This window comes from Alternaria alternata, assembly GCF_001642055.1.
Source record: "Alternaria alternata strain SRC1lrK2f unplaced genomic scaffold CC77scaffold_27, whole genome shotgun sequence".
Lineage (NCBI taxonomy): Eukaryota > Fungi > Ascomycota > Dothideomycetes > Pleosporales > Pleosporaceae > Alternaria > Alternaria alternata.
This window is the reverse complement of record NW_017306216.1, coordinates 246,976-271,952: the sequence shown is the minus strand read 5'-3', so window position 1 is coordinate 271,952 and position 24,977 is coordinate 246,976. Positions and strand designations below refer to the sequence as shown.

Here is a 24,977-nt window from a genome sequence, read left to right as displayed (position 1 = left end):
TCCGCCCTCAACATCACCTTGCGTACGCGCTCTGTGCTCCACCTATCCCTCCTTGCGCTCGCTTGTTCCGCCCCGCGCTCGTCTCCGATGTCAGAGCTCCGTTGAACTCCTCGTCAGCTCGTCATCTCGTCACTTGTAACCCGTCAAGCCCCTGTCGCCCCAGTTTTCTTCGTCATGCAATCGTAATCGGGCATATCTAAGCGGTAAATAAAGAGGGACACCTCTAAAGACCACCAGTGGTATACAAAGGAACAATTAATAGAGGTGCACAGGCTGCTTTCACGTTATCTCTTCTCCTAGGTTCCTGCTAAGCCACACATCTACCTTACAGTGTCGAATTCTGGCCTAAAGCGAGCGCCGTGTTTAGAAGAAAAGGAGCAGCCTAACAAGATGTCAAAGACAGGCCGCAGATCACAACTGCTCACAACAGCACGATCACCCATAGTGGCATGCCGAACCCGAATCATGCGGACGATTCCAATGCAAGAACTGCAGAACAGATGCGTATTGTACTTGTCCATAGTGAAGAATACTGTTAGCAATCCGAGGGTCTGGAATAGCAAGCGTCCCGTTACACCGTGCGTCTCGGTATGTATGGATCGACATTAATGACGGGTCTTTGATCTCAATACCACATCCAGATTACATCACGCTTTCACAACAGGGATAAAAGATAAAAGACGTGCAACACTTAGCAGATATTGCAGAAGACACTTTTGCAGCTGTGAGATCATTGTTCGCCTATCAGACGCAGCACGAGTCTGCGTGCTGCCTTTCCTTTATGCTCCTGCAACATCAATTTCGGCTTGTAAAGAAGGACTCAAAGAATGCTATTGCACATGGCTGAGGCGACTCGTTTAGCTCGTGCTTATTGACTCTTTGAGAAACGAAGACGCTCGAAGAGCATCGGCTTGGATCTTCCAAAGTGGCGTGGCAAGATCAATAAGCTGTGGTCCGAACTCTGCCAGCATCTCGCGAACTTGATCTTCAAATGCGCGGGGACAAGTCGGGAGCGCTTCAATTGATTGACACATTGCATTCTCCCATTGTTTCTTCCATTTAACAATAGCAGACTGCATTTCTTCACTCTGCGTATCCACCTCCCTTGCCACCATATAGAAGGAAGAAGTGATTGCATGCTTCGTTTTTGACTTGAAAAGGCGCACGCTTGAGCACTTTGTGAACGTGCGGATGACCTCGGCGGTATCGGATGATTCTGGCTTATGCATGACTAGGACCAGTGAACCTTGGTTGCGTAAACGCTGAAGTGCGAAGACCAACTGGCTCGTGGCTAACCGTAGCCTCTTGTGGGGCTCATGATGTTCAGCACCAGCACACGCACGTCGAGTCGTTGCGCCCGTCGCGCCACAGAACACAAGGTCGAACATTTCGTTCTCGAACAGTCTTTTTGAAGAGAACGTTGCGGTGTTTGGGTGTCGAGTCGGTATGAATGTTGCCGGCCGTCCCATCTCGTTTGCTAGCATCGTGATATCGGTGAATTCTATACGAATCTTCAAGTTGTTCCTCCATCTTGGCAGCATAATTCGCAGACCCCCCATGTCTGACGGCAACGTGATGCCCCGTATTCTGGCGTCGCGATGCTTACGGAGCACAGTCTGAGTGAACCCACCCGGGGCCATACCGATATCCAGGACTCTTAAGGACTGGTCCCCATCAGCTGCTGCGAATGTAATGACTGATGTGTTCTCATCCATTTCCTGTCCGATACTACATGCCATCTTGAATAAGCCATGCAATTGCTTCCGTGTTTTATTGGCGTTGTCAGATTGTGCACGACGAGCTTCGAAAAAGCGATCTCCCTCGGGGGTATTCCAACCCTATTGGAATTTCAGTAGGGGCCTTGACGTATTTTACTCCTAAATACCTTTAATCGGAGATCAGTCAGTTCTTTGAAAATCTGACTGTTGTCTGCTAGATACTGTGCGATGATCGCCGACACCGTGGTCTCCTCAGGGGGCAAAGTGCTGCGCATCATCGTCTCTAGGTCTAGGTTCATAGCTGGAGTGTTGCTGAATCGAAGATTGGAAAGCCAAATGGGAATTGTCTAGCTATCGAGGCAAGAGGAAGGTTATCGAAGGACGACAAAGGGATGGAAGTGCCTACTTTTCCAGTAATTACAAAGTACGTTGGGTGTTGCGCTTCGAACAACGTTGCCGTAAGGGTCCCGTCTTCATGTGAGGGGGTTCACGTTCAGCTGCGGGGTATGCAGGAGGCTGTACAACGTCAGGATCTCATCCCAAGAGTCCGTGTACAGCGAATGCATGAAGAACGTGTCCCTGACCGTAAATAACCTGAGACTAATCAAATAAGCCTGATGCGACTGAAATCGATGTCAGTGCTCTACAAAGGGGGGTTGTTAACGGCGAGGAGTCCTGTGCATATGACGACGAAAAACAGATGGACCTGCAAGTTTTCGCGATAACAAAGGTTTTTGAGTGCCATACTGTATGATCCCTGCGCAGTGGTATGTTTCTCAGAATCCTAGCGGCTAGCGGTTGGCTATCAGGGTGCTACGAAAGGCAAACCAATAGACCATGCATATCTATCAGCCTGTCAGCATGACGAATATCGAGTATGTTTCGCATTGCGCTGCCCCCGTCATGACTGCGTTTCGAAGTTGTTGCCTTACTACGCAACCCTTCGCGGGAACCGGGTCATGTCGCGAAAGTATCACGCTATCATGCCTGATCGCCCATACATATAGCGCGCTCCTCGTCCGAGTCGCTCGTTTTCACGCTCACTTCACAGCTGATATGTCAGCTGAGTCGATTGACGAATAGTCATGTCATTATGTGAGGAGATTTACCTCAAGATCTTCTCTTATCTAACACAGCACCATCTACGTCCAGTGCTGCAATTTACGCGAGATCAAATGGCAGCGCCCTTTGGAGCAAAAAGCATTCCTTCTGAGCAGACAGTTCGGACACCCTGACGCGGGGATCCTGCTCACCTGAATGGCTTTCTACTACGCTTACAGAGATCAGCGACGACGATCTTGGTCTGTGCCAAGAATTCACCGTCTGGCATTGGATGCGCCAAGCCTTACAGCCTCGTCAATGTTGCCCTATCGCCTTCTAGGATTGGACCATGAGTGGTGAGTGTCAGTCACGGCTCACCGGTCGGTCACAGTAAGGGGCCAAGATGAGATGTTGGCCACATATGTAGCCTGCCTACCAGTCGCTTTGGATGACTCTTCCTGCCTCTTTCGTTTCTCCTACTTGCGCATCTCAACGTCTCACAATGCCCCGATACGACATGAACAGTGGAAGGGTCGACGCTCGAGATCCTCACTGGCTCGCATATCGTGTGGCAGATGCACTTGCAAGTCACACTACGAACATCATATCGAACTTCGAGCACGATGCCGGCGGCTGGGAGGGTTGGCTCCAAGTCGAACTCATGTCTGCCTTCACGGCACTGTGTGACTCGGCAGCGACATGGGCGCGACGGACCTCTCTGTTCGAAAGCGTTGAGACCGAGTTCTTACGCGAGGAAGCATACAAGCCAGCGAGCGACGATGATCGCTTGCCCGAACCTTTCCGCAACTTCGTGCCGGTGGACAACTCTTTCATCACCCTCGACGGATCGACCTATCGACAGTGGAAGAAGGTCTCTGAGCCCAAAGCGAAAGTGCAGCGAGCGGACTTTGTGATCCGAGTGGAGGTCGATGGGGAGCTGTCCGAGTCACACTATGTGGAATTGAAGTGCAGGAGCTCCAAAGAGTCCAGCTCAGAATTTGTGAGCCGAGTTAAGGAAGATATCAAGAAAGTACGACAAACAGACTGGGCCGCATGGCGCACGACTGAGAGCGCACTTTCCGTATGGATTGTGGCGGTCTCCATAGGCAGCACTGACGAAGTCGATCAACGTATGAACGACGCCGCAAGGGAGGCAGGCTTTCAATGGAATGTGATTTCGCTCGCGAATTTTGCGGATGGTGCAGGCGAGATGAAGATATGGGCTCATGGAGAGCGATATAGGGGCTTTGATACCGAGTTGTTGTTCGGCTATGCGAGCCAACACTCGCTCCAAAAGTATGCGGAGTTTGGCGAAGTAGAGAGACCGGAGCCGTCTTATGATCCAGAGGAGCATTACATGTAGGAAAGGAAGAGGTTACTAATGCTCTGTTGAGGCTTTCAACAGCGTTCGTCTGCTTCTACACAACTCGGTATCTATCTCAAAGCATGATCTTCTTGGATATTTTGGTTTGTTTGAGGCATGAAAGAAGGTAGCGGAAGTTCTCGTAATGGCGCGATGCATGGAAGCTGTTGTCGCGCCATGTAGTAGTATTGGGGATGGAATCGCCTCAGGTCGGCCGTACAGGGAATGCACTCGCACATGATCTTCGACTTGAATTTCCCCACATCGTTACCAAAGCTTGTTGCAAATTCTCGTAGATGATGCCCCACCAAACAGGATAGTTCCAAAGACAAGTAATAATTTCATGAGACGCCCAAAGCCGCTGTATCTTGCGGTTGTAATTTGTACAAGGTGTGGTGTACATTCTCTTTAACTCGGGCAAATGAGACTGGATGCGATCGTTGCCCATCGAGTAGTATCGATAGGTGTGTATGGTGATCATTCATATTCTTGGTAGTACGTTTGAATCTACTTCGACCAATGCCTAGGATAGATGGCGTCTTAGCTACGTCCGCACCACGATGAGCACGTTCATCAACCCGACCTCCAACCACCATCCACAGACCTCAATGACACCTCCATGTCCTTCGCTCGACGTTCCATACCTGTGGAATCATCTTGCTCAACAACTACCTCCGTCGTGCAACAAACTCCACATAGGCAATTGTGGCCACGACAAATTTGATTCGAAAAACACCTTCTGTTGTTGGCCACATCATATCACTCCTTCCCCAAAAAGAAGGTTTCCCGGCCATTTCAGATTGGCAAGTGATTGAGTCGTTCATTAAGCAGAAGATGGAAGACGAAGAGCAAGCACAAAGGGATCTGGTATGGCACATGGCGCCAGGCCCGCGAGGTGGAGCGCCAGGATCGGGCGGGTTGTATAGGACTACGATAAGAAAAGACTCAAGGGCAAATTATGAAACGGGTCATAATTGTGCGGTGTTCCGGAGGTCTTGAGTTAGCCAGGATATAGAAGATGCTAGATAACTAAGGGACGTATCGGGTCGTTCTAGAGCTCATACGCGAAAAACGCCAGCCGCATTTTGTAACCATCGGGCTTTTGCTTAGAATCTTCGGCAATTCCGGGCTGGCTACGTCCCAACCAATACACGCATTTCACAAGCCACGAGATTGTTACCTCGTCTGTCTTGTACATCATCGTCTCCAAGCTTCATATCACCTCTTGGCGACTAATTAGTGCTCGTATTGAGGCTGCCCTTGACGTCACACAATGTTAGTGTAGCGGGTTTAGTATTGATGCGAACTTTGATCAGGAAGCGCGAGGATAATTCGTCAAGCGAACAGCACAGGTACACGTTTGAGTGTTCCTTCGAGTGACCGCCACAGAGGTGAGCACTCGAAAGACAACCACTATCGTCGAGAAGAAGTGTAACGGGATAACAAAGATTGGATATTCACGAAGGCACGTTATTGCTGACCACAAGCTCGTCGGCAGGAACGATCTAGAGCTGGGCGTGTATTTTGTGGTCGGGAAAATCGGCAGATTGTAATTACAAGAAGGCGCACGCCTCGCTCCATAATCTAGACTTTGTCCTCCTTTCTATCTCCGAGAGCGCGAAACTCAAGCCCAATCAACGAACGACTCGCCACAGTACCCCAGTCGCTTCACACCAACATGACGGATGAGGAGAGTTTTCGTAGAGACGGTATCTGCTTTCGCTTGACCTTCGAGGGTTTTTCGCAGCATTGTATTTCCCTAGTATTCTTGCAGTCTCTAGACCGTTTAGTATTAACTCATGATCTGACTTTCTTGAAGCTGTCATTCTATCTCAAATGTAGAGACTCGTTGGTCTCCATGGCTTCGAAAGTTGGTCATGTCTGCGTCGACTACAAACATTCCAGCTCGTCGCCAGGTTCGACCATTCTCACATGACTCCAATACCATCAAGAAAGAGGTGAGGAGCAGGCGACCGACAAATACGAACTGCCATCTTGAGGTCTCTTCGAAGACCTCTGCTAATTCTGCATCGGTTTGGTCGCTACTAGACCACCACAGTCTTGCACCACGCCCAGCTATGCTCCATGGGCGTGACTTTCTTGCAGCCCTACGAGAATGGGGTGATGAGCCATGATAGGCATCGGGCGCTAGTGAGACTACTTTCGCCGTAATTACCAAGATAGCGTGATTCCTATCTTCGTCCATTTCCTCCAAAGCCAACAACTTATTAGTTGTCGTTCGGAAATGCAAGTCATGCAGTCCACCGACAAATCTAGTTTTGGTTCCACTGCAAGATTCATAAATGATCTTTCCCTCCCAGCCTGCCCAAGTCCATGAGGGGAACAGGTTCCGACGGCGAGCCTTAGTCCGATGCATCCACGTTAGCGAATGGACGAAAAGATCCAAGCTTTCCTTGCAGTCTGAAGGATATGCCAAACCCCAGACGTGATTGATAGCATCTTTCTCCTGCGAGAACTGTCTAATGACGCCCTGGAAAGCATTGAGTGAATCTTCGTCGAAGCTAAGCTTTCTGCTGGTATAGTCTTCCACATTGAATAAGTATCGACCAAAGCTTTCGTTCAAGCTCTCCTCATCGCGGACAAGCTTCCCGGGGTTTTGATGCTTGCTATTCCCGAATATCCCAGCGCGGACGGATTCAATAGTTTTGGATCTGTTCTTGACGTGTAGCTTGTCCAGCGCACAGTGATTGCTCTCGAAGCAGTTCATGGTGTTACATTGAAAGTACACTTGATCTTCAGTAAAGACAAGTCTGCGGCGGCTCAGCAGAGCTTCTTGAAACGTCCAGCCACGGGTAGACCAATGAGATAGTGAAATTAGTTCATGGGGGTCGATTGGGTTCCAGAATAGTGTCGCGCCGTCAAGCTTAGCGACAAATTGGTGTCGGCGGCCTCTAGCACCGACGCCTGGAAGACCATACGATTCATCTTGGCCAGCAGCGCCAATTATGGTGAGTTCTGAATTCTTGTAAATCGCATCCATCTGTTGTATCTGATCGTGTTTGAGCTCCACGGCATCTTGGTCTATACAGAATTTGTCGATCCAGAGATATCGATATCCCAGAGTCTTGGTAACCTGAATTGAGTCTCTTATCACTGGTGATAATCGCTGCGGCAGACTCTTTCTTCCTCTAATAGTCTCGACAGGCCCACATGCATCCTTTGGCTTGCCCCAAACGTAGCTCAAGCTGACATAAGGTGTGTTCACGTTGTGATCCTCGATCTGTAATGTAGTGCAATCGATGACTTTGACGCCATGTACCGGCAACGGTTCGAAACGGCAGAGTAGTCGATGGTTTTGTGTGCAGTAATTGAGCCATGACATTACGAGGTTGGAATCGAACGAGGGTGAAAAAAGTTGCGGATCGAATAAGTCAGGAACATCGAAGCTACCAAGCATGACCAAAGCACGTTGGGAATTGTGCTGATCCAGGTAGGCTCTAACACCCAGATCTCTCCCTAATGGTACTAAGCAGAGGCACACAGCAACCTTGTTTGACTCGCGGAATACCCTCAAGAGATGAGACGGGTAGTACCGCGTGACTAAAATCGCATCACCGATATCCTTTATTTCAGTTTCTCCCGTGCTGGAACTTGTCTCAGGAGTTATGCGAGACGCAGCAAGTGCCCGACATAGCGAGCAGGCATTTTGTTGTCGTCGGTATCGAAAGCCGACACTCGCCCGTAGCCGCGAAGTCACCCGTAGTCCCGAGGCTTCCTCCCATACCCAAGGAGCAGTGTATTGCGCCGAGACAAAGTAAGAATTTGAACCTTGAATTTCTCTGATCAGAGTATCTAGATTAAGGCTGCGGCATTCGTCGCAAATATCGTTGCTTTGTAACGATAAGCTACGCTCTTGTGCTAGATTTGACGTACCGCTCGGATATAAATTTCTTTCAGGACTTCTCTCATCATCGTATTGCTCGTCTGTGCTGTTGTACTTCTGTGCTAGGTTGTGGAACCAGCGCTTGATCCTGGGTTCCTTCCTGCTGGCCTTCATGTGCCGCACATCTGAAAAAATATGATGGTTGTCGTTCCAATCCTGGTTCTCTTCGCGTGCGTGGTTCGTGGAGTTCTGGTCGGGAAAAGGGACAATGTTGATATTGGACATTGCAGATGAAGGGAGGGGTGAAGAGAATGCAAGGCGTCATGGACAGGATCGTAATTCGTGTGCGAAGTACAGACAGTGGTGAGTTCATGTAGTGGAGGCTCGAGAGGAAAAAGGCTGGACTGTTCTTTCGGTTCGTGGTTAAACCAAACTGCATGCCAGGCTGATCAAGTTCTGTGGAAAGCGGGGAGCGGAGGTCGGATCGCATCGACTGTCTCATCCGCGCGTGCTCATTGGTCAGCCGGAAGCAATTGCTTCCGAGAGGCACGGTGACGACGCAACCCTCCTAGCGATGATCCCACCTCCTACGGACGTAGATAATGAGCGCTTGACTCTGCTGGATGCCTCGTTCATAGGTACGATACCGATTATTGGTCTATTTCCGTCTTGTAACACTGGCAAAGAGATGCAATGGTAATCACCTACTTACTCAGCTGATGCCTTTGTGCTTCGCGCGAACAGAAGAAGAGTCGGTTGCTTACGCATAAAACCACGGAATATACACCGCGACCGCATATGTCACCTGACTAGCTTTAGTAGGGTTCCCTTCTATATAAGAGTCCTGACCTCCACGTCAAATATCTCAATCAAACACAGCTTATACGCGATTCACATCACGATATCCCATCACAGTCTGCCTCTACCTCGCATCCTTTGATTCAATTTCATCATCATGGCCATCAACTTTGACGAGCCCTTTTCTGTTGTCAAATCACCCGGCAAGCTCGCACATGTCGTCCTCCGCACCAATAACTTCCAAAACATGGTGCGTTATTACACCGACTTTCTAGGCGCACGCGTACAGTACGAGAACGAGTATCTGGCGTTCCTCACCTATGACGACGAGCATCATCGCATCGCCCTTGTTCAGGCTCCCGGCACACAGAACCGAGTCAAGGGTACTTGCGGCCTCGAGCACATTGCCTTTACCTTTGGCTCATTATCTGACCTTCTACTGTCTTATCGACAACGCAAATCGAAGGGCATCATGCCGCTGTGGCCTGTTAACCACGGACCCACTACGTCGATTTACTACCGCGACCCTGACGGCAACGAGCTTGAGACGCAGGTCGACAACTTCAAAGATGCAGACGAGGCTACTGAATTTATGAAATCCAAAGCTTTCGCCGATAACCCTATAGGCGTGGACTTTGATCCAGAGGAGTTTATCACGCGCTTGCAAAATGGAGAGAAAGAAGAGGTCTTGATGAAGCGTCCGGAAAGCGGGCCGCGTGGTTTGCCAGATCACATGCTATAGATCAACTACGACCATCCCTTTGTACCTTTCTTGTCATGCCTTTCACTCATCACGCGATTATCCGAGATTGGGCCATAAGCTAGGACCGATATTTCGTTTAATGATAATTATCCTACTTCCCTATGACCATCGTGTTTCTCCGCCTCCCAATTTTTCCAATCTCCAACTCTACTACATTGCCATCCTTCAGCCAAGCATGAATTTTCCTCAAAGCAGCAATGCCGCTCGGTGTACCAGTTATCATACGATAGCTTTACGCCGCTCATCCCATCCTTATCCGCACCTCACATCTACCCACACATCGTTGAACGTGGTGACGACCGGTCCGCTCCATGCGACTACCCCGCGCAATTGACTACACTTCGGGTGGTGCACCAAACGAACCCTTGTTCGAAGGCTCGACTTATTTGGCGATGGGCTGCCACCAATATCAGTCCCCACTACACCGCCGCTGATATCCAAGCAGAACACTATGGATAAGCACAAATATGACGGTGAAGAGTGCTTTGTGCCGCTCAAGAGTGCGATGGGGATATATCTGGACGCCAGCAGGTTAGCAGAGTCGTGTCGCAATGAGATATCGCAACACATACATTCCGGTTTTTGGAATGGCTAAGATGCTATTCGAGGTACTCCGGAGATATCGTGAAAATCCATACCCTCTTGACAATTGCCATACCGACTGAGTTTCCTGAAACAACCGAAAATCCCGCCCGGTACTCTGGTGGTAACCATAAAACGTTAACCGAGTTGTAAACGATCCATCCCTCAGGCGTGCTCAGCCTTACACCATGGAATGCTGGGGAATGATTAATTGAGCCTGCCAAATTTCCTTCCAAGTCCGAAGATTCAGGTATCGCGATACGGCCATATTCAGTCAGAAGGAACCGCCCACTCTGATCGACTGATACATCTGTGGATAGTATGGCAGTTTCGACAGTGTGTAGGCACCTGCCGCTGTTTATGTCCCAGACTCGGATAGTGCCATTACCCCACGCAGACACTAGCCGTATCGCATCCTTAGAGAAGGTGACAGAGTAATGACCAAAAGGCAGTGAGTATCGTAGCTCCTCATCTGTCTCAATCAATGTTTGGACACACTCACCGCTTCTCGTGTCGAAAATCCTGACGATCATGTCATCCACGAGCACGGCTAATTGTGTTGAGTCGCCGGAGAACGCGAGTGAACGGATATGTGCAGCACTGTCGTCGCACAAATCTGGAAGGCTAACGTCATGCATAACGTCCCAAAGCTGGATTGGCCTTTTGCCTGTTGTACTGGTGCCTTTTGTGCGGGCCAGTATCCTTAGATCAGGTGACATAGCGATTACCGTACCAGGCAGTCCCCACTCATATACATGGAGACACTGGCCACTGACCACGTCCCATATTCTGTAGGTATTGTCCATCGATAATGATCCAACGCGTGCTGGGTGATGGAACCAGTCGACCCTAATGACACTCTCGCTGTGTCCATGAAGTGTTTGCAAACATCTGCCGTGAAGGTCCCAAATCTTGACAGTCGAGTCGGACGCTCCGGACGCCAAATAATTTGAGTCATTGGACCAAGTCAATGAGTTAATCCAGGCTTGATGGTCATCAAGCCTCTGAGAGACATCTTCGCCACAGATGTCCCAAATCTTTGTTCTACCTTCCAAAGACATGGAAACGAGTCTTCGGGAATCGGATAAGAAGGCTACGAAAATGATTTCATCGTCACTGTTGTCGACTAATGTATGCGGGTTTGAGGTGTCGCTGAGATCCCAGATTCTAAGGTTTGATAGGCCTGATGGTGTTGCTACTCTCTTCGAATCGTAGGATATGGCCACCGTCTGTTCCCGACCCCAGCCTGGTGGATCTCCAGATTGAAGTATATGTAGTACGTCGCCACTGTCGATGCTGAAAACGATTACCGTGCCATCAGATAATCCCACTGCCAGTAAGGCCGAATCGGAAACCCAAGCGGATGCCACAAAAGTCGAATCGGAGTCTTCGTTACGCGGTGGTAACTCAAATGACTGAATGTGTCTTTTGCTGGTTGCATCCCATATCTTAAGATTTGTCTCGAAGTTCACAAATAAGAATCTTCCCGAAGGAGAGAATGTAGAATTCAACTTGGATCTGCCGTCGCGATGAGGGCTCATGAGAATTGATAACTCTCTGGCCTCAGCCGTATCGAAGATCCTGGCCGAGTCTCCCACGGTAGCTTTTGCAAATACGCGAAGCTCCGTATCGTTGCAAAACGGAACTATTCGGTGCAACGGTCCCTGGTCATACTCTTGAGTGAATAAGCAAGTGCCGGTAGCGACTTCCCACACCTCAATCATCTCGTGAACGCCCAGAACGGCAACCAACTTTGATGATTCATCGAAGTATCTTACCCGCTCTATATGGGAGTCGGACTCGTAACTCTTCAGTTCCAGGAGATAGGTGTTGCTGTCTGCGTCCCATGTCTTGATCATACCGTCTTCTAGCCCTAATACCAGCTGATTAAGATCTTGTGAGAATGCCACCGCGCTACAGCTGTCCTCGAACGTGTGCAGACAAGAGCCCCATGTTTCACTCATGTCTGGCCCGATCGTAATCCAATTTGGTTCTTCGTGTTGGAACGCTGTTCTGATCAAGCTTCCCCTTGGGCTGAAGAGAAGAGCCGAGTGGTACGTCTGAAGTGGGTAAGTCTCTATGACGTCTTTACTGTGAACAAAAAACCGATGTGCGTCTTTCACAAGATCGACAAGGTCTTGCGCATCTAAGCTCTTCTCTTTATGTCAGCTTCTCTATCGAATACGATCAAAAACTCGATAAGTGATTATTCCATACCTCTGCTAGGGAAAATAGAGCTTTCATCGCAAGTACACCTTTCGTTGTACTCTCGCACAAACTCAAACCTTCCAGCCAGTAAAGATATCTCTCTTTCATGAATAGCATAATCTCATCTGTAAACACGGTACTGCCAGCATGGCTGGGCTGGATCGTCGACTGCGAGTTGCAGAGATGATCGATCCAGTATATGCACGAATAACGTAATGATGCTAGTGGGTCCGGGCTTGGTGGTTGAGCAGTATAGATGGAAATACCCGGTGCCTTTAGCTTGTACATATCCCTGTGTAACTGACTAGATAGAACTGCCAGTGACCTCCGGAAGATTCCTTGATGGGAAATGCCGATGCCGTATGGGAATATTTTATCCTTTGCATCTACGAGGAGAAAATCCTGGGCAGATTGGTGAACAAAGTACACTGTATCGTCCTTTATGGTGAGAAAAGATCCACATAGTTTGACAATCTCCCGCACCGTCTCCAGTTCATCAGCGAATTCCTCTAGAGGTTCAATAACCGTAATCAATTCCTGAATTACGATAGGTCGAAACAGAATGGCGGTAGTGGCCAGCACACAAAGACAGATTTCAGCGTCGTCTGACCCGCCTATACCATTCAACATCCGCTTGTAAAAAGGTTCTAGCCCAGGTGGGATAGACTTGAGCTTCTTCATCACATGCCGCTTTGCTGTACCCTTGAGACATTGACATACTAATGCGACCCACAAGAATGTGTCGTTTGCATTTGCGCTCAAGTACTCTGATATAACGTTCCGTATTTGCTCGTCGTATCTTTCCTCATCTGCCAGTCGGGACACCTTTGTGTTAATGAAAGTCTTGACTGCTGCGGAGATGGAGTGCGCGTTGAGCTCGAGACTGAGGGGCACTTTTCCAGCCGCTGGATCTAGCGATCTTTCTATCTCTGGCCAGTTCCGGCTAGAAACAATCCATTTGAGACGAGATGAAGAAGAAGACTGCATAGCAATGAAGCGCAGCAGCTTAGACCGGTCGGTAGTGCATTCGTCAAGCGCATCGATGAGCAAGTAACCCATGCGCAGGCCGGGATCTCGCAGTACGTCTTCCCAGATCTCTGTCAACACAACCCAGGCATTTGCATCCTCGAACAGTCGCTTTCCTGCGAGATCATAGCTTTTGTATATGTGGGACGCAAGCGACGGTTGTTGTTTTATGAGCATGTATAACAGCCCACGAAGTACGGCCGTAGCGCTGTTGAGATGGGAGAATGTCGCTTGACAGAAAAAATATGACAGTAGAGCTGCCTTGGGCATTGAGCTGCGTAGCTCGTCGATGATACCACAGAGGAGCATTGTTTTGCCTTTGCCAGGGTCGCCCTTTACCCATAGAAGTTGGGCTTGCGGATCTCTTTGCCATTGCTGATAAGTATCGTTGTTGAGCACCCAGCGGTATGAGTCTACCAACAACCCGCCCTTGGTCTCCTCGATTCGCTTTTTGTCGTCTCTGGGATCGCCGTGGCGCAAGTCACGCAAACAGTCCCTCAACTTCTGGATCTCTTTATTAAGTCGCCTAAATGCTTCCTCTTCTCCTTCCCCATACAAAGGCGCGATATCGACATCACAAATGCCTGACAGCGAGTACGCCATATCCTCTTTCAACTTAGTTTTCCGGTCACCTCTCCAACGCAAGCGCTCGCTAATGTCGAACTGCGAAAGAGTACCCTCCTGGAGTACGTCCTGTGGTATACCCGTTGTCCTGCTGATCAGCGGTCCGAGTGACGTCTTATCTCCAATCCTTTCCCATTCCTGAGAGAATAGCTCAACCACACTCGGGGCCAGGAGCTCCTGCAGGGTCCAGCCACGCGTGAACCATCGACTTGACCTCAGCGAACGCTCCCAATCAGTTTCACCAAGCATGCCATCAAGTTTCTTCTCCTTCGTTGATACGTCTGAGAGGTATACGTAACACTTCGCCGCGTCTTGATACCAGCGAAACATGGACCGAATAGCTGAGGAGATCTCGGCCTTGTTCGACTTGTCGATGCAGCAAGTATCGACCCAGAAATATCGTAATCCATCCCGTCGTGTTTGTTCTCCACAGAGATGAATCTTATTGTATCCAAGTTTGTCCTTGCCATTCCCATTCATGAGATCTGCGAAAGACACCTCTTCTTCGTCGTCTCCCCAAGTGTGTGAAAGTATAGTATAGGCTGGCTGCTCGTAGTCGTCGAACGCAGTGAGAACGAGCTCCCCATCATGATCGTGATGCAGAAGGCGCATTGGTTCGTGGTGCTGTTGATCGGTTTAGCGCGCACGAGCCGAGGCTGCGGTGTTTCACCGTTGCGCACGCTGTTGCTCGCCCGACGTTTGCTTGCGGCTGACGATGAGGATCGGGGTAGAACTGGCACGCGGCGCATGCGTCGCAAAATGAAGATGAGAGAAGGATGGAGATGGTGCTAAAGGGAGAGGAAAGAAATCAAACATCAAACTGTACGAAGATCAGGCTGAGAGCAGCCTTGGTGATGTGCTGTGCAGTCAGCTGCATGTCGCAGCGCATCAAGCCGCCTCCCCGACTGCATCGCCTCCGGGCTGCCAGGTCATCTCGATATTGACATCGACATTTCACGCGCCATTTCACAAGCTGCTGAGTCACTTCAGGATCATTGCGATTTCGCATGAACCTGGGCGCGCCTTCATCCGTGTGAGGGGTGCTTGCGATCTTTGATGTTGATCACCGTGGGCGACGGCTCCGCGGGTGGGGCGAAAAAGCCACCAATCGCAGTTGGCGTGTGATCATCCTTGCGGATCTCCGTCACCAGAAGCATTCAGACCGTAATACTATGGATATTCAGATTAGATCACCTAGACGCCCCAAGCTAGACCTCTAGTCTACTATGAAACGTATGTGTGCCAGAAGGCACTGTGAACACCGTAGAGTTATTACCAACACCCTTAGATGCAGCACGCTGCGAAACTTCCACAACAGTGCAGCCAGCCGGCAGACGAACCTCCGCCACCACATTTGCAGGCACTGTGACCGTCAGAGTAAAAGCTCCATCAGTCGTCCTATTCCAAGCACTCCGTGCCTCTCCCCAGATAGTCTGGTAGGTACCTTCTGCCCACTGAACATCGCCAACGAGCTTTGGCTGGAAAACAAGTCCCTCGCCCCATGACTTGCTGACCGTCGTAAGAGCACCGGGTTGTATTCCAGCGATACCAGCGTGGAGCCATTCTTCAATCTGAGCAAGGATCATATGGTTCTTGGAATCCTCACGTGTCCAACGCTCAGGCATGGTCGAGAGACCTTGTGGATTCTCCGTGGTAGATGCCAAGAAGTAGCCGTAGCTAGGCTGATCGGTTTGCTGTAGCGTTTCCCATAGTATGTCATCGCGGCCTCCGGCGGAGAGGGCCCTTACTATTGGCCCCATACTAATCGTTCCACCGCTCAGATGTGGTCCAAGTCCATCCTGCGAAGGATATTCATATGTGAGTTCAACCAGCGCGTCTAGAACTTGCTGTCGATGTTCTTCAGGTACAAGACCAGCATCTAAAGCGAGAGCTTGCGCAGCCTGCGTAGCGTTCACAATAGAGTTATTTCCAAGGCTGGTGTAACGACCGGTAGCAGTGTTGTAGAAAGCAGCGTTGAAAGCCACTCGAATCTCCAAGGCCAGACGCTCATACTGTACAGCATCATCTACATGCCCAGTAAGATTGGCCATGCGTGCCATGGCGTTGATCGTTATGTAGTAGCCCCAGGTACCAGTGATGCGACCTGACGTCCTTGAGTCGTCTTCAACCCAATCGGCAAGCGCAGCATCGACAATGTTGTTCCGCACCTTTTCGCGCTGCAAATATCGTACAAAGTCAGTCATCTGCTTGTAGTACATGTTCATGACTGTTGTATCGCCATATAGATCGTACAAGTAAGAAGGTACAAGCACGATAGCATTACCCCAATTGATCTCGTCTCCAAATCGTCCAGAGTAGCCCCAGTCATATACAGGTGCTTTCAAGGCCACATTACCTGCCATGGAGGTGTTTGCGATAGACTGCGCTTCTACCAGATGTCGCATGTTTGTACGCAGGAAGGCGTTGATGTGGACATTTCGATGAATAGCACCCATGGGCATGGTGTAATCGGCTGGGTATGAGAGCTTCTCACGACCAGGACAATCAGTGATCACCGATATGACATTGCTCGCGATGGAGTAACGCGACATATTGTGGAGCCGATTGAGAAGCGAGCTGGACGAACGGAAAGTGCCAGCGACTGGTACATCAGCTTGCACACGGGCGCCTGTCATGAGGTCGGCACTTGGACGAAATCCGTCAGGCAGGCCGGTCACTTGCACCCATTGCATAGCGAAGTAATTGAAGTCTGGGTGCCAGGTTTCGCCTCCAGCACGTCCAGAAGTGGTGTAGGTGTTGAAGACGTCAGTGCCTCGGTTTCCGATACCCAAGGACTCCTGGTTGATAGTGCCATTCGCATTGAGAGACTCAGCAGCCACCATTCTGATGATGATGCCTGCTGGCATTTGCGGAAGCCTAAGTACAGGAAAACCCGCGATGTTTTGGCCAAAATCAAAAACCCAAGTTCCGTTGAAAGGGTTTGATATCGATACAGGCTCGAGATATTCCATGACCCTGACTGGTTCGGCTGCACGAGCGACGAGTCTTGTTGCCAGGTTGGGTGAAGGTGCAATGCCAGCTGAGATCCATTGAGACGAGTTTTGCTGAGGCCCGGGACGATCCCAGTCATCTATTATCCTACGAGCGTCGAAATCGGAGCCAGAGTACCAAGCGTCGGTAACCAATGGACCGAGCGTAGTACGCCAGGACCTGTCGGTCACGATGAGGTCTTTGCTGCCATCATCATAAGTGATCTCAAGACGACCTATAAGGCGCGGAGTTATTATAGTCAAGTTAGTCAACCCATCGAACACCACTTATGTATTCAGATTGAGGCATACCTGCGGCACCAGCAGACGGATCACTAGCTGCAACATTGTTGCCCGAACCGGTGACTCTCGCACCCACAGCATGTTCAAGCTCTAGAGGTGGCGAAAAGCTGATAGTCTGTTGAGTAGTATTGATGGCGGTTATGACACGCGACTCAAGCCTGTCACCGCCTCCACCCGTGTCGATATTGATACTGCCTTGCACATGATATCCAGTTGCGTTGTTCAAGCGCACACTGGTGCTTCCTATCGTAGTAGCCTCAAGCAGGTTTCCATCGCTTTTAAGCTGGCTCTGCCACCAGGCGTAGGGCGCATTCCGACCAACAGCTGCATTCGTGATGTTCCAACGAACGTAGGCTGGTCCATTGCCCAGTTTTACCCCAATAGCGTTCGCGCCGGTTTGAAGCAGTGGTCTGATATCGTATGTGCGATATTCGCTGGAAAGTTGATAGTTCGAGTAGCCTGGTGCTAGCACTTCGTTGGTGACGGCCTTGCCATTTACAGAGGCAAGATGCATCCCCACCCCTGACAGATATAGACGAGCGCCGACAATGCCCTTGCCGCTGGGTACATCGAAGCGGCGGGTGAATAGCGGGAGGGGTTGGCTTGGGTCACGGTCAGGATACTCAATCCAACGAGCTCCACCCCAGTCTGACTTGTTGAGCAGCCCTACGGACCAAGATGAAGCCTCCGACCAGGCTGAAGGTTGACCGAGGGCGTCCCAGACACGCACACGCCAGAAGAGTGTATCACGCGAACCAAGCTCACAGTCCATATGCACCGACTGACTTGAGCCACTCTGCTTCCCAGGGCCCCATCGTAGCTGGTCCGTACTCAGATCGTGTTCGGATGTGGCGACTTGAACTTCGTACGCAGTCTGTCGGTCGCCTGGGCAGACAACTTCGGTGCATTGGGTTGTTTGAACAGTCTGCCAGCTAAGAGTTGGACGGCGGCTCTCAAGATCCAAGGGCTGGTCGTAACGGCCGTCCACGCTGAGCCGAACGACTTTGACGGTCGAGTTCTGCGCCGCGACAAGATTCGGTAATAGCGTGAAGACGGCGGCGGCCAAGACAGATATTATTTGCATAATAAGTTCTTGGATTTAGATCTGACACTCTTGGCTCTGGCGACTTACTATATCCAACAGAAACAGTCTGGCAGTACGCTTTATACATCTTCAACGCGAACGCAGTCGATGCGGAGGGAGTTTTCCTCAGATATTGATGTCGCGAGTATGCGAACGGTTCGGGCAGATGGCGAGCGACGCCGACCTTTTGTTCGAGCTTTTGCGCCATGGCGGGTGGCGATTGTCAGCAACTTGCATTAACCCCAGATTTTACCCCACAGATTCTTTGTATGGATCATCCTTGGCATGCGAATTATGCATCACACCGCGCAATTCCAAGAGCCACGACTCCAGTTTCGGCAGATCAAGTGGAATTGAGGGGAAAGGGGCAGATAACTCCCGCGGTTCTGCCGGCGCAGATCCGCACAGCGTCTTATCACTGGAGCTTGGCGATGGGGTGTGACTAGAGGCGTCTGAAATTCGATGCATCGATGTCCGCGATGCAATCGGCAACATTCTCAATTGGTATTGCGAGCCATGGTATTGATCATACCTATAGCCGCACTTTGCCCGTCTGACGATCCTTGAGGACCGCATCGCCGCGCGCAACTTGTTGTGCAGTATTCCCGTCATCACATTTTGGCGCGAGGACGCATTGTCGATAATTGCCATGAGTTGCTTCCATGTGCCATCCATAATCCAGCAATGTGTCGACGAAAGGCGAGCGGCTTACGATTGGCGCTGTGACATTCGATCGTACGTAGTCTAGTGAGGGGTGTAGTCCAGCGCAGGTACTAGGAGCCAGTCTCAGGCTATTTTGCCCAAGTTTTGATCAAGGAGATCAGACATATAGCGTCGTCGTGCATACTCACCGTGCACCATGATGTGACGACGCATAATTGCTGCCTATAGTATATTAGTAAGTTCTATCAATGATAGCTATCGAGCACCTCACTTGCCCAGCGATAACAGCCGTGATATGTTCGGACGAGGCGACGCGCTTTTTGGTAAGTGCATCTGGTTGTGATCCACCGCTCAGCACTTGCAAGCTTCCATCGATGAGCAGCGACCAATGCAAGCGTGCTGCTGTTCTCGACAGTGAAGTATATCGGCCTAATCTAGTCCAAAACCAGGAGTCTGGATGAGGCTACAAGATTGCAAAACTAAAGGTCTGTATGCAGATCACGGTTGATGTTGGACGACAGTCCGTGAAAGATGCGGCTGGAAGAAACGCTCTGTCGATGGGGCTCCGATTCGTGCGCAGTTTGGTTCTTAGTACTCTAGTCGCTACATTAGCTACGCAGAGGCAGGTTGGATACTACCTCCCCTGTGCCGATTCGTAAGACGGATGGCGATATCGAGACACTGAGGAGCTGCAGAGCGCTGTGACCGTCGAGCAGCGCTGTCATCACGATGATCGCGAGTGACGTCACACCTCTCATCAGACCAACTGCGCGTCTTGAAAATTATACGTCGGCATTGGTCATGAAATTCAGTGGCGGCGGATTGATGGCATCATGAGTGGATGGAGGTGTGTTCTTCGCCAGTAGCTTTGTGTCCCTCCCATCTCAGTCCCAACCAACTCAATCGTTCTGCCACCGCGTACCAGCAAGGATATAGACTGGCGATGAAGTCATCATGAACGTATTTCGAGAGTCCCACATGATAGACGTTGCTGTGCGAGCGATGCTTTGATAGAACCGAAAGTCAGAGGTATGCAATATGTCGAAGGCTCAACCAGACAGGACTGTGCCCGAAGCCGGGAGGGCTTGGCAGAATGTGGGGCTTTCAATGTCAGCCAATGAGATCGCTAGTGCTTCCCAAAGCGCGATGCAAAGAATTGCAACCCCGTTCATCTTTCAGATACGAAGAACAAGGCACGTTTCGGTTCATGTCGATAGCAGAGTCATTCGCACCCTCACAGATGACCGTCACGTCTTTCGGCAGCTAAGTCAAGCCCAGCTTTGACGATGAACGAAGAAGTATCTGTCACACGAATCCTCGCCTCTCTGGTCGTTTCGGGTGTGTGACATGGAGTTGATCGAGATCAACGCAAGTTCCAAGCGCGTCGTGATACTCATAGTCACGTTCCCAGTGAAAGTGAAGCGTAATTGAGCTCGACCGGCGAAGTCCCATCCGAGTATCGTAATCGCATATATACAGCCCAAACGCGACCCGTTTGTCTATCCATGAAAGTGCAGCGCCTGCAATGTTCATCGAGATTGCTGCACGCATTCGTACATGTGATACATTAGATGCACTGGACAATCGATTGGTGGGTTTGTTTGTGTGTCCGCATGCCTGTGTACCTAGGCATATCTCGTCCAGATAAGTATCAGCAATTTGACTATCGACAGGAGAAGGAACGAGTGGCACATGATCAGACCAGCGTAACCGTATATCTGCCTGTTTGATCTGGAACACCGCACACGCTGTCTGGTAGTTTGCCATGTACGAACTGCTTACGGACGAGGTCGCGTACATGGGCGCGGAGTTTGACAAATCGGTCAACGGAAAGCTTGTCGAACATGTAAGGTGATGGCTCGAACTTGACATAGCCCAGGCGACGAAATTGGCATGACTGGCCGAACTCCTCGAGGACCAGGCATTCATAGCTCAGGCCGTCTAGAATAGTGAAATCATTTGATGGCACTCTTGACACTCTATATGGTATGTCAGCTCAGTAGGAAAGTAGGTGCAGTATCTTACGGTTCGCGATCTTTAATACGCGCGACTGACTTGTCGCACTCTGGATCTCGAGCTCGTCCCAACATCAAGTACACCGTTTTGTTGACAAGCTGATCACCATCGTCATCTGTGCAAATCTCGAAATGCTCTTCCTCGCGCAACGTCGACCCATCGAGATCCATGGAATAATCATAATCAGATTCACCAGAGTATAGGGGGATCACCCGGCGCATGTAGTCTCCACCATGTGTGTACTCTTCTCTACGTATAGTGCATTGACAGAGAAACACCCGTAATGCTACCTTGCCAGAAGATACTGGCCCAAATGCAGTCTGGACAGGCGTAGTCGAGGCATGCACGACTTCGGCAGTGGTCAAATCATCATCTTCTCTTTGACCCCAATTCCATCCAGAACAGATCCATGTTTCTGCACACATGGAGAGCCATGACCAAGATGGCAAATCCGATAATCTCGTATGGTTAGACGCCCAGCAGTGCCCATTTCGTTTCCACATTAAGTCGTGTTCAAGTTGAGGACGCCATATTCCGCACAGATAGTCGCCTTCGGAAAGCCCCAAGAGGCGGCAAAAGATACCAGCCAAACCAGCAATGGCGATTATGCGGTCAGACGTGAACGTCAAAGTCCCACCCGAGTATGCAATCACAAGCCGATACCAGGCGTCGTATAGCACCTGTGCCCTGTCTTGCTCCGGTAGGTCGTATCTTAACGCCGACTTGCGAATGATGATGTTCGATTCCGGAATAATGTTGAGAAGAGTTGGCAAACTTTCTGTAGTACAGAGTTCCATACATTCCCAGTGCACTACCTCTGTTGCAAAATGAAGTGCCCTTGGTGCCAAAAACATCTCTTGAACTGTCCACGCTCGTTTCGAAAGTGGGCTGGATTGGATATCCCTGAACCATCTATCGGTATAGAATATGGAGGCGCAGCGCTGTGAGTGACCTTTCCAGTGAGGCACGATGAAAGATTGACAGGCTATCGGATTACGCCGTCGAAAAAGGCCCCCAGCGCCATCACGGGATGCATCTGCAAAGATGTTAAGGTAAGAATTGAGATAAACCCCAGTCATTCGAACGGCTTCGCGACTCCAGTCTTCTTCGTCATCTTGGATGATACAGAGGGCGTCAATCCAGATGTAGTACATCCCGAGCTTCAGCGAAGTGACTATCGCATCTTGGAAAGTCGGGGTTAGATGTTTCCACGGAATCCCCAGTGTGTAATCATCGACAAGGTCAGTCGTCAACCTGGCTTGGAGTGTTTGTCCCCAACAGTGACTTAGGGTTACATATGAAAGGTTTTCAACATTGATCCCAGCAGTGTGCACGAGTTTGACCATCGGCTGGCCATCGCCGTTTGAAAGCTGCAGAAGTCTCGTTGGTCTGGTGTCAATGTTCTGCTGACGCAAGATCGATCCATTGTTACACAATGCATGAGATTTGCAAGAACGTATCCAACTAGCTATCTGTCCAAAGGTTTGGGCCGAAGCTGTTGAGGGACTCGATACCTCATGTGCGTGTAGTGCTCTGTGGTCTATGGCGGATGATCAGCGGTGATGAGAAGACAAATTGACGATATCTCACCTGCATCATTCTGTATCCACATGAAAAATACGGTAGCATTATATCCATCCTCCAGCCACCCAGATCTCGCTGCGGCTTTTGTTGTGGAGTCTATTTCTGGCCACCGCACATGGAACATGAGTGTTTCACCCTTGTGTGCTGAAATCGACGCAGATAACATGGTCTGCATTGCCTCCATGTCGAGTAGATCCTTGGCATTCAACCGGCTTAGACCGATTTCACAGAGCTTACAACAGCGTGTGGCACATCGTCGAAGCGATGGGATATCATGCCACCACACATCATCTTGGTTACCAGGTCCTCGTGACTTTAGAAGTAGATTCGGATCTTCGTCTTGCTTCTTCTCGCGGCATAAGTTTCGCTCGTGGGCCACGCGCACGACATGGCTGTCAAATAAGTAGCGACAGCGGTTGCAAAGGATACCGTCCCAAGAGATAGTGCTATCACACGATTCCATGGCTCTGAAGCCTCTCCGGAGCGCTCGGGTGACAACAAGAATGCTGTATATCTACTGAAAATAGGAGAGATACTGTGAATGCAAGATGGAAGGTCAGCAAGAAGATCATGAGCGGGGTAAGGCGTCCACGTTGTGATAATGCGCTAACCTCAATCGGCTCCTTACGCGCGCATTTACCACGCACATGCACTTCATCAGGGCCCTGAGCAAAGCTATAATGCGCGATAAGACGTGCCTATTGTCGGCTTATAGATGACAAAGAAGCCGTTCAAGTGGTGGAGCGTATATTTCTGTTATTACTCCTGTACGCACTTCGGGTCGGAGAATGGAAATCGTACTTGACATGGTCCATATGAATCCTACCAAGTCATGCTTCTATTACCCCGACAGGCCAATCCGGCCCACTGTACTTCTCATACAACCGTACAACCCTAACCACACTAGTCACCATCAACTCATTCATCCTACAAGATGTCCTCTTCGATGTTGTCGGCAATGGCCAAAAAGCTAGAAATTTCCCCATTTGTTCTCTTCCACTGATCTCTGAACGGCCAATGACCCGACTTTGGCAACGTAACGAGCCTAACTCCGAATTGAAACCAGCCTTGCAGCCCATCAATAGTCTTAGGGCTGAAGTAATCATCCTCCTCGCCCCAGAGTACCATGGTGGGAACGCGCTGGGTCCAGGTCTCCTTTGTTATATTCAAGGCAGTAGTGAGGTCCTGACCGTACGTGGGGCCAGGGTAGTTGTTCTTATAGAAGTTGAGCATGCCGTGAATAGGCGAGCGATCGAGATAGTCTGCGATCTTGCGGCGGTAGACTGGATCGCGAATGGTTTTAACAATAGTGGGGATGTTTTTCGGTTGACCGGGAACGTAGCTGTAGTATGGGATTGTGTAGCGGGCGTACTCCTGTGCTTCGGCATCATAGGAAAGTAGAGGTAGGAAGGTGGGCATTATCGGCGCATTTATGATAATCAGCGCTTTGACTCTGTCAGGGAAAGCCTGTGTGAATCCTTGCACCAAGCCGCCTCCAAAGTCATGGCCGATTAGATACACGCTTGTGACATTTTCCTGGTTGAGGATAGCGAGCATGTCGGTCGCATAGGCTGTTCCAGTGTAGTCGGATGTATCTGGTGGGATATCGCTTGGAGGAAAGCCGCGAAGGGTGGGAGTGATAATATTGTAGTGGCGGGAAAAGACCGGGATCTGGTAGTCATTCCAGGTTGTTTCCTGGTCGGGAAAGCCGTGTTGAAAGAGAATGTATGGTGCGGACGGCTCTCTATGAGCGTACTTTCGGTAGTGGATGGTAACACCAGCGTTATTGACGTATTTCTGCTCCCCAAGGGGTGGCTGATCGGCTGCGGCAGGAGGTTGCGAAGACACTGCGACTCATTGTGATCAGATTTGTCCCGGGGCCAAAGATTCAGCGGATGAACTTACTCGGAACGTTGCAGCTACTATGCTTCTATTTGTGCAAAGAGGTCAAGTTGATTCGATGTGATGGAGTGGCTTAGTTGATGATGAAGATGAACGGCATGATCGATGGTTCTTATATCGACATTATTCGGCCGCGTCGGCGATGGGTTCATCCATCCTGAACTAAGACATTGAACTGAATGAGTCGCACAGGGATGTTGCTTTCGCCCAGAAGTCGGATGATTCATAACAACAATCAGCTGCAGTACTGTCTGGCTTGCAGGCGATAACAGTGTGCTGATCAGTTTGGTAATGTACGGTTCGTTGGAACGAAGGTTTTAGAAGTACCGAAACCAAAAGAGAAACCAGGCTCTACTGGGACTGTATGTCAGAAGTTTGAATGTATCGACGTGCATCATCCGTAATCTTCGAGAAGATAGACCGACTAGATGCGGTGAGTGATTCTTTACACAAGATCAACGCTAGCAC

General features: G+C 50.1%; 8 protein-coding genes across 8 annotated transcripts; 2 read left to right on the top strand and 6 right to left on the bottom strand.

Annotated features, from left to right (window-relative positions):
* Positions 1-733: 733 nt before the first annotated feature.
* CC77DRAFT_483046 (hypothetical protein) lies at positions 734-2,178 on the bottom strand. Its single transcript, XM_018531849.1, has 2 exons — positions 1,886-2,178; positions 734-1,838 (listed from the first exon to the last, which is right to left on the bottom strand). The coding sequence occupies exons 1-2, from the start codon at positions 2,015-2,017 to the stop codon at positions 858-860; spliced, it is 1,113 nt and encodes a 370-aa protein (XP_018380593.1). The 5' UTR covers positions 2,018-2,178; the 3' UTR covers positions 734-857.
* A 1,083-nt stretch (positions 2,179-3,261) lies between these two features.
* CC77DRAFT_1013444 (hypothetical protein) lies at positions 3,262-4,122 on the top strand (the record flags this gene model as incomplete). The annotated part of the gene is made up of 1 exon (XM_018523837.1): positions 3,262-4,122. One exon carries the CDS (start codon positions 3,262-3,264, stop codon positions 4,120-4,122), a length of 861 nt encoding a protein of 286 aa, XP_018380592.1.
* A 2,713-nt stretch (positions 4,123-6,835) lies between these two features.
* CC77DRAFT_919011 (HET-domain-containing protein) lies at positions 6,836-7,465 on the bottom strand (the record flags this gene model as incomplete). The annotated part of the gene is made up of 1 exon (XM_018533698.1): positions 6,836-7,465. A coding segment is annotated over one exon (630 nt), but the record flags the coding sequence as incomplete, so codon positions are not given.
* Positions 7,466-8,557: 1,092 nt separating this feature from the next.
* Positions 8,558-9,596, top strand: CC77DRAFT_1025230 (Glyoxalase/Bleomycin resistance protein/Dihydroxybiphenyl dioxygenase). The gene is made up of 2 exons (XM_018526031.1): positions 8,558-8,604; positions 8,711-9,596. Exon 2 carries the CDS (start codon positions 8,922-8,924, stop codon positions 9,504-9,506), a length of 585 nt encoding a protein of 194 aa, XP_018380590.1. The 5' UTR covers positions 8,558-8,604; positions 8,711-8,921; the 3' UTR covers positions 9,507-9,596.
* Positions 9,597-9,921: 325 nt separating this feature from the next.
* On the bottom strand, positions 9,922-14,677 carry CC77DRAFT_482810 (WD40 repeat-like protein). The gene is made up of 3 exons (XM_018531848.1): positions 12,327-14,677; positions 10,100-12,262; positions 9,922-10,044 (listed from the first exon to the last, which is right to left on the bottom strand). The coding sequence occupies exons 1-2, from the start codon at positions 14,577-14,579 to the stop codon at positions 10,127-10,129; spliced, it is 4,389 nt and encodes a 1,462-aa protein (XP_018380589.1). The 5' UTR covers positions 14,580-14,677; the 3' UTR covers positions 9,922-10,044; positions 10,100-10,126.
* Positions 14,678-15,092: 415 nt separating this feature from the next.
* CC77DRAFT_1013440 (putative secreted protein) lies at positions 15,093-18,344 on the bottom strand (the record flags this gene model as incomplete). Its single annotated transcript, XM_018523836.1, has 3 exons — positions 15,093-15,137; positions 15,308-17,193; positions 17,270-18,344. The coding sequence occupies 3 exons, from the start codon at positions 18,342-18,344 to the stop codon at positions 15,093-15,095; spliced, it is 3,006 nt and encodes a 1,001-aa protein (XP_018380588.1).
* Positions 18,345-21,517: 3,173 nt separating this feature from the next.
* Positions 21,518-22,324, bottom strand: CC77DRAFT_896462 (HET-domain-containing protein; the record flags this gene model as incomplete). The annotated part of the gene is made up of 1 exon (XM_018533535.1): positions 21,518-22,324. A coding segment is annotated over one exon (807 nt), but the record flags the coding sequence as incomplete, so codon positions are not given.
* A 1,210-nt stretch (positions 22,325-23,534) lies between these two features.
* Positions 23,535-24,609, bottom strand: CC77DRAFT_1066397 (putative hydrolase; the record flags this gene model as incomplete). Its single annotated transcript, XM_018528897.1, has 3 exons — positions 23,535-24,454; positions 24,513-24,529; positions 24,605-24,609. The coding sequence occupies 3 exons, from the start codon at positions 24,607-24,609 to the stop codon at positions 23,535-23,537; spliced, it is 942 nt and encodes a 313-aa protein (XP_018380586.1).
* Positions 24,610-24,977: the final 368 nt, after the last annotated feature.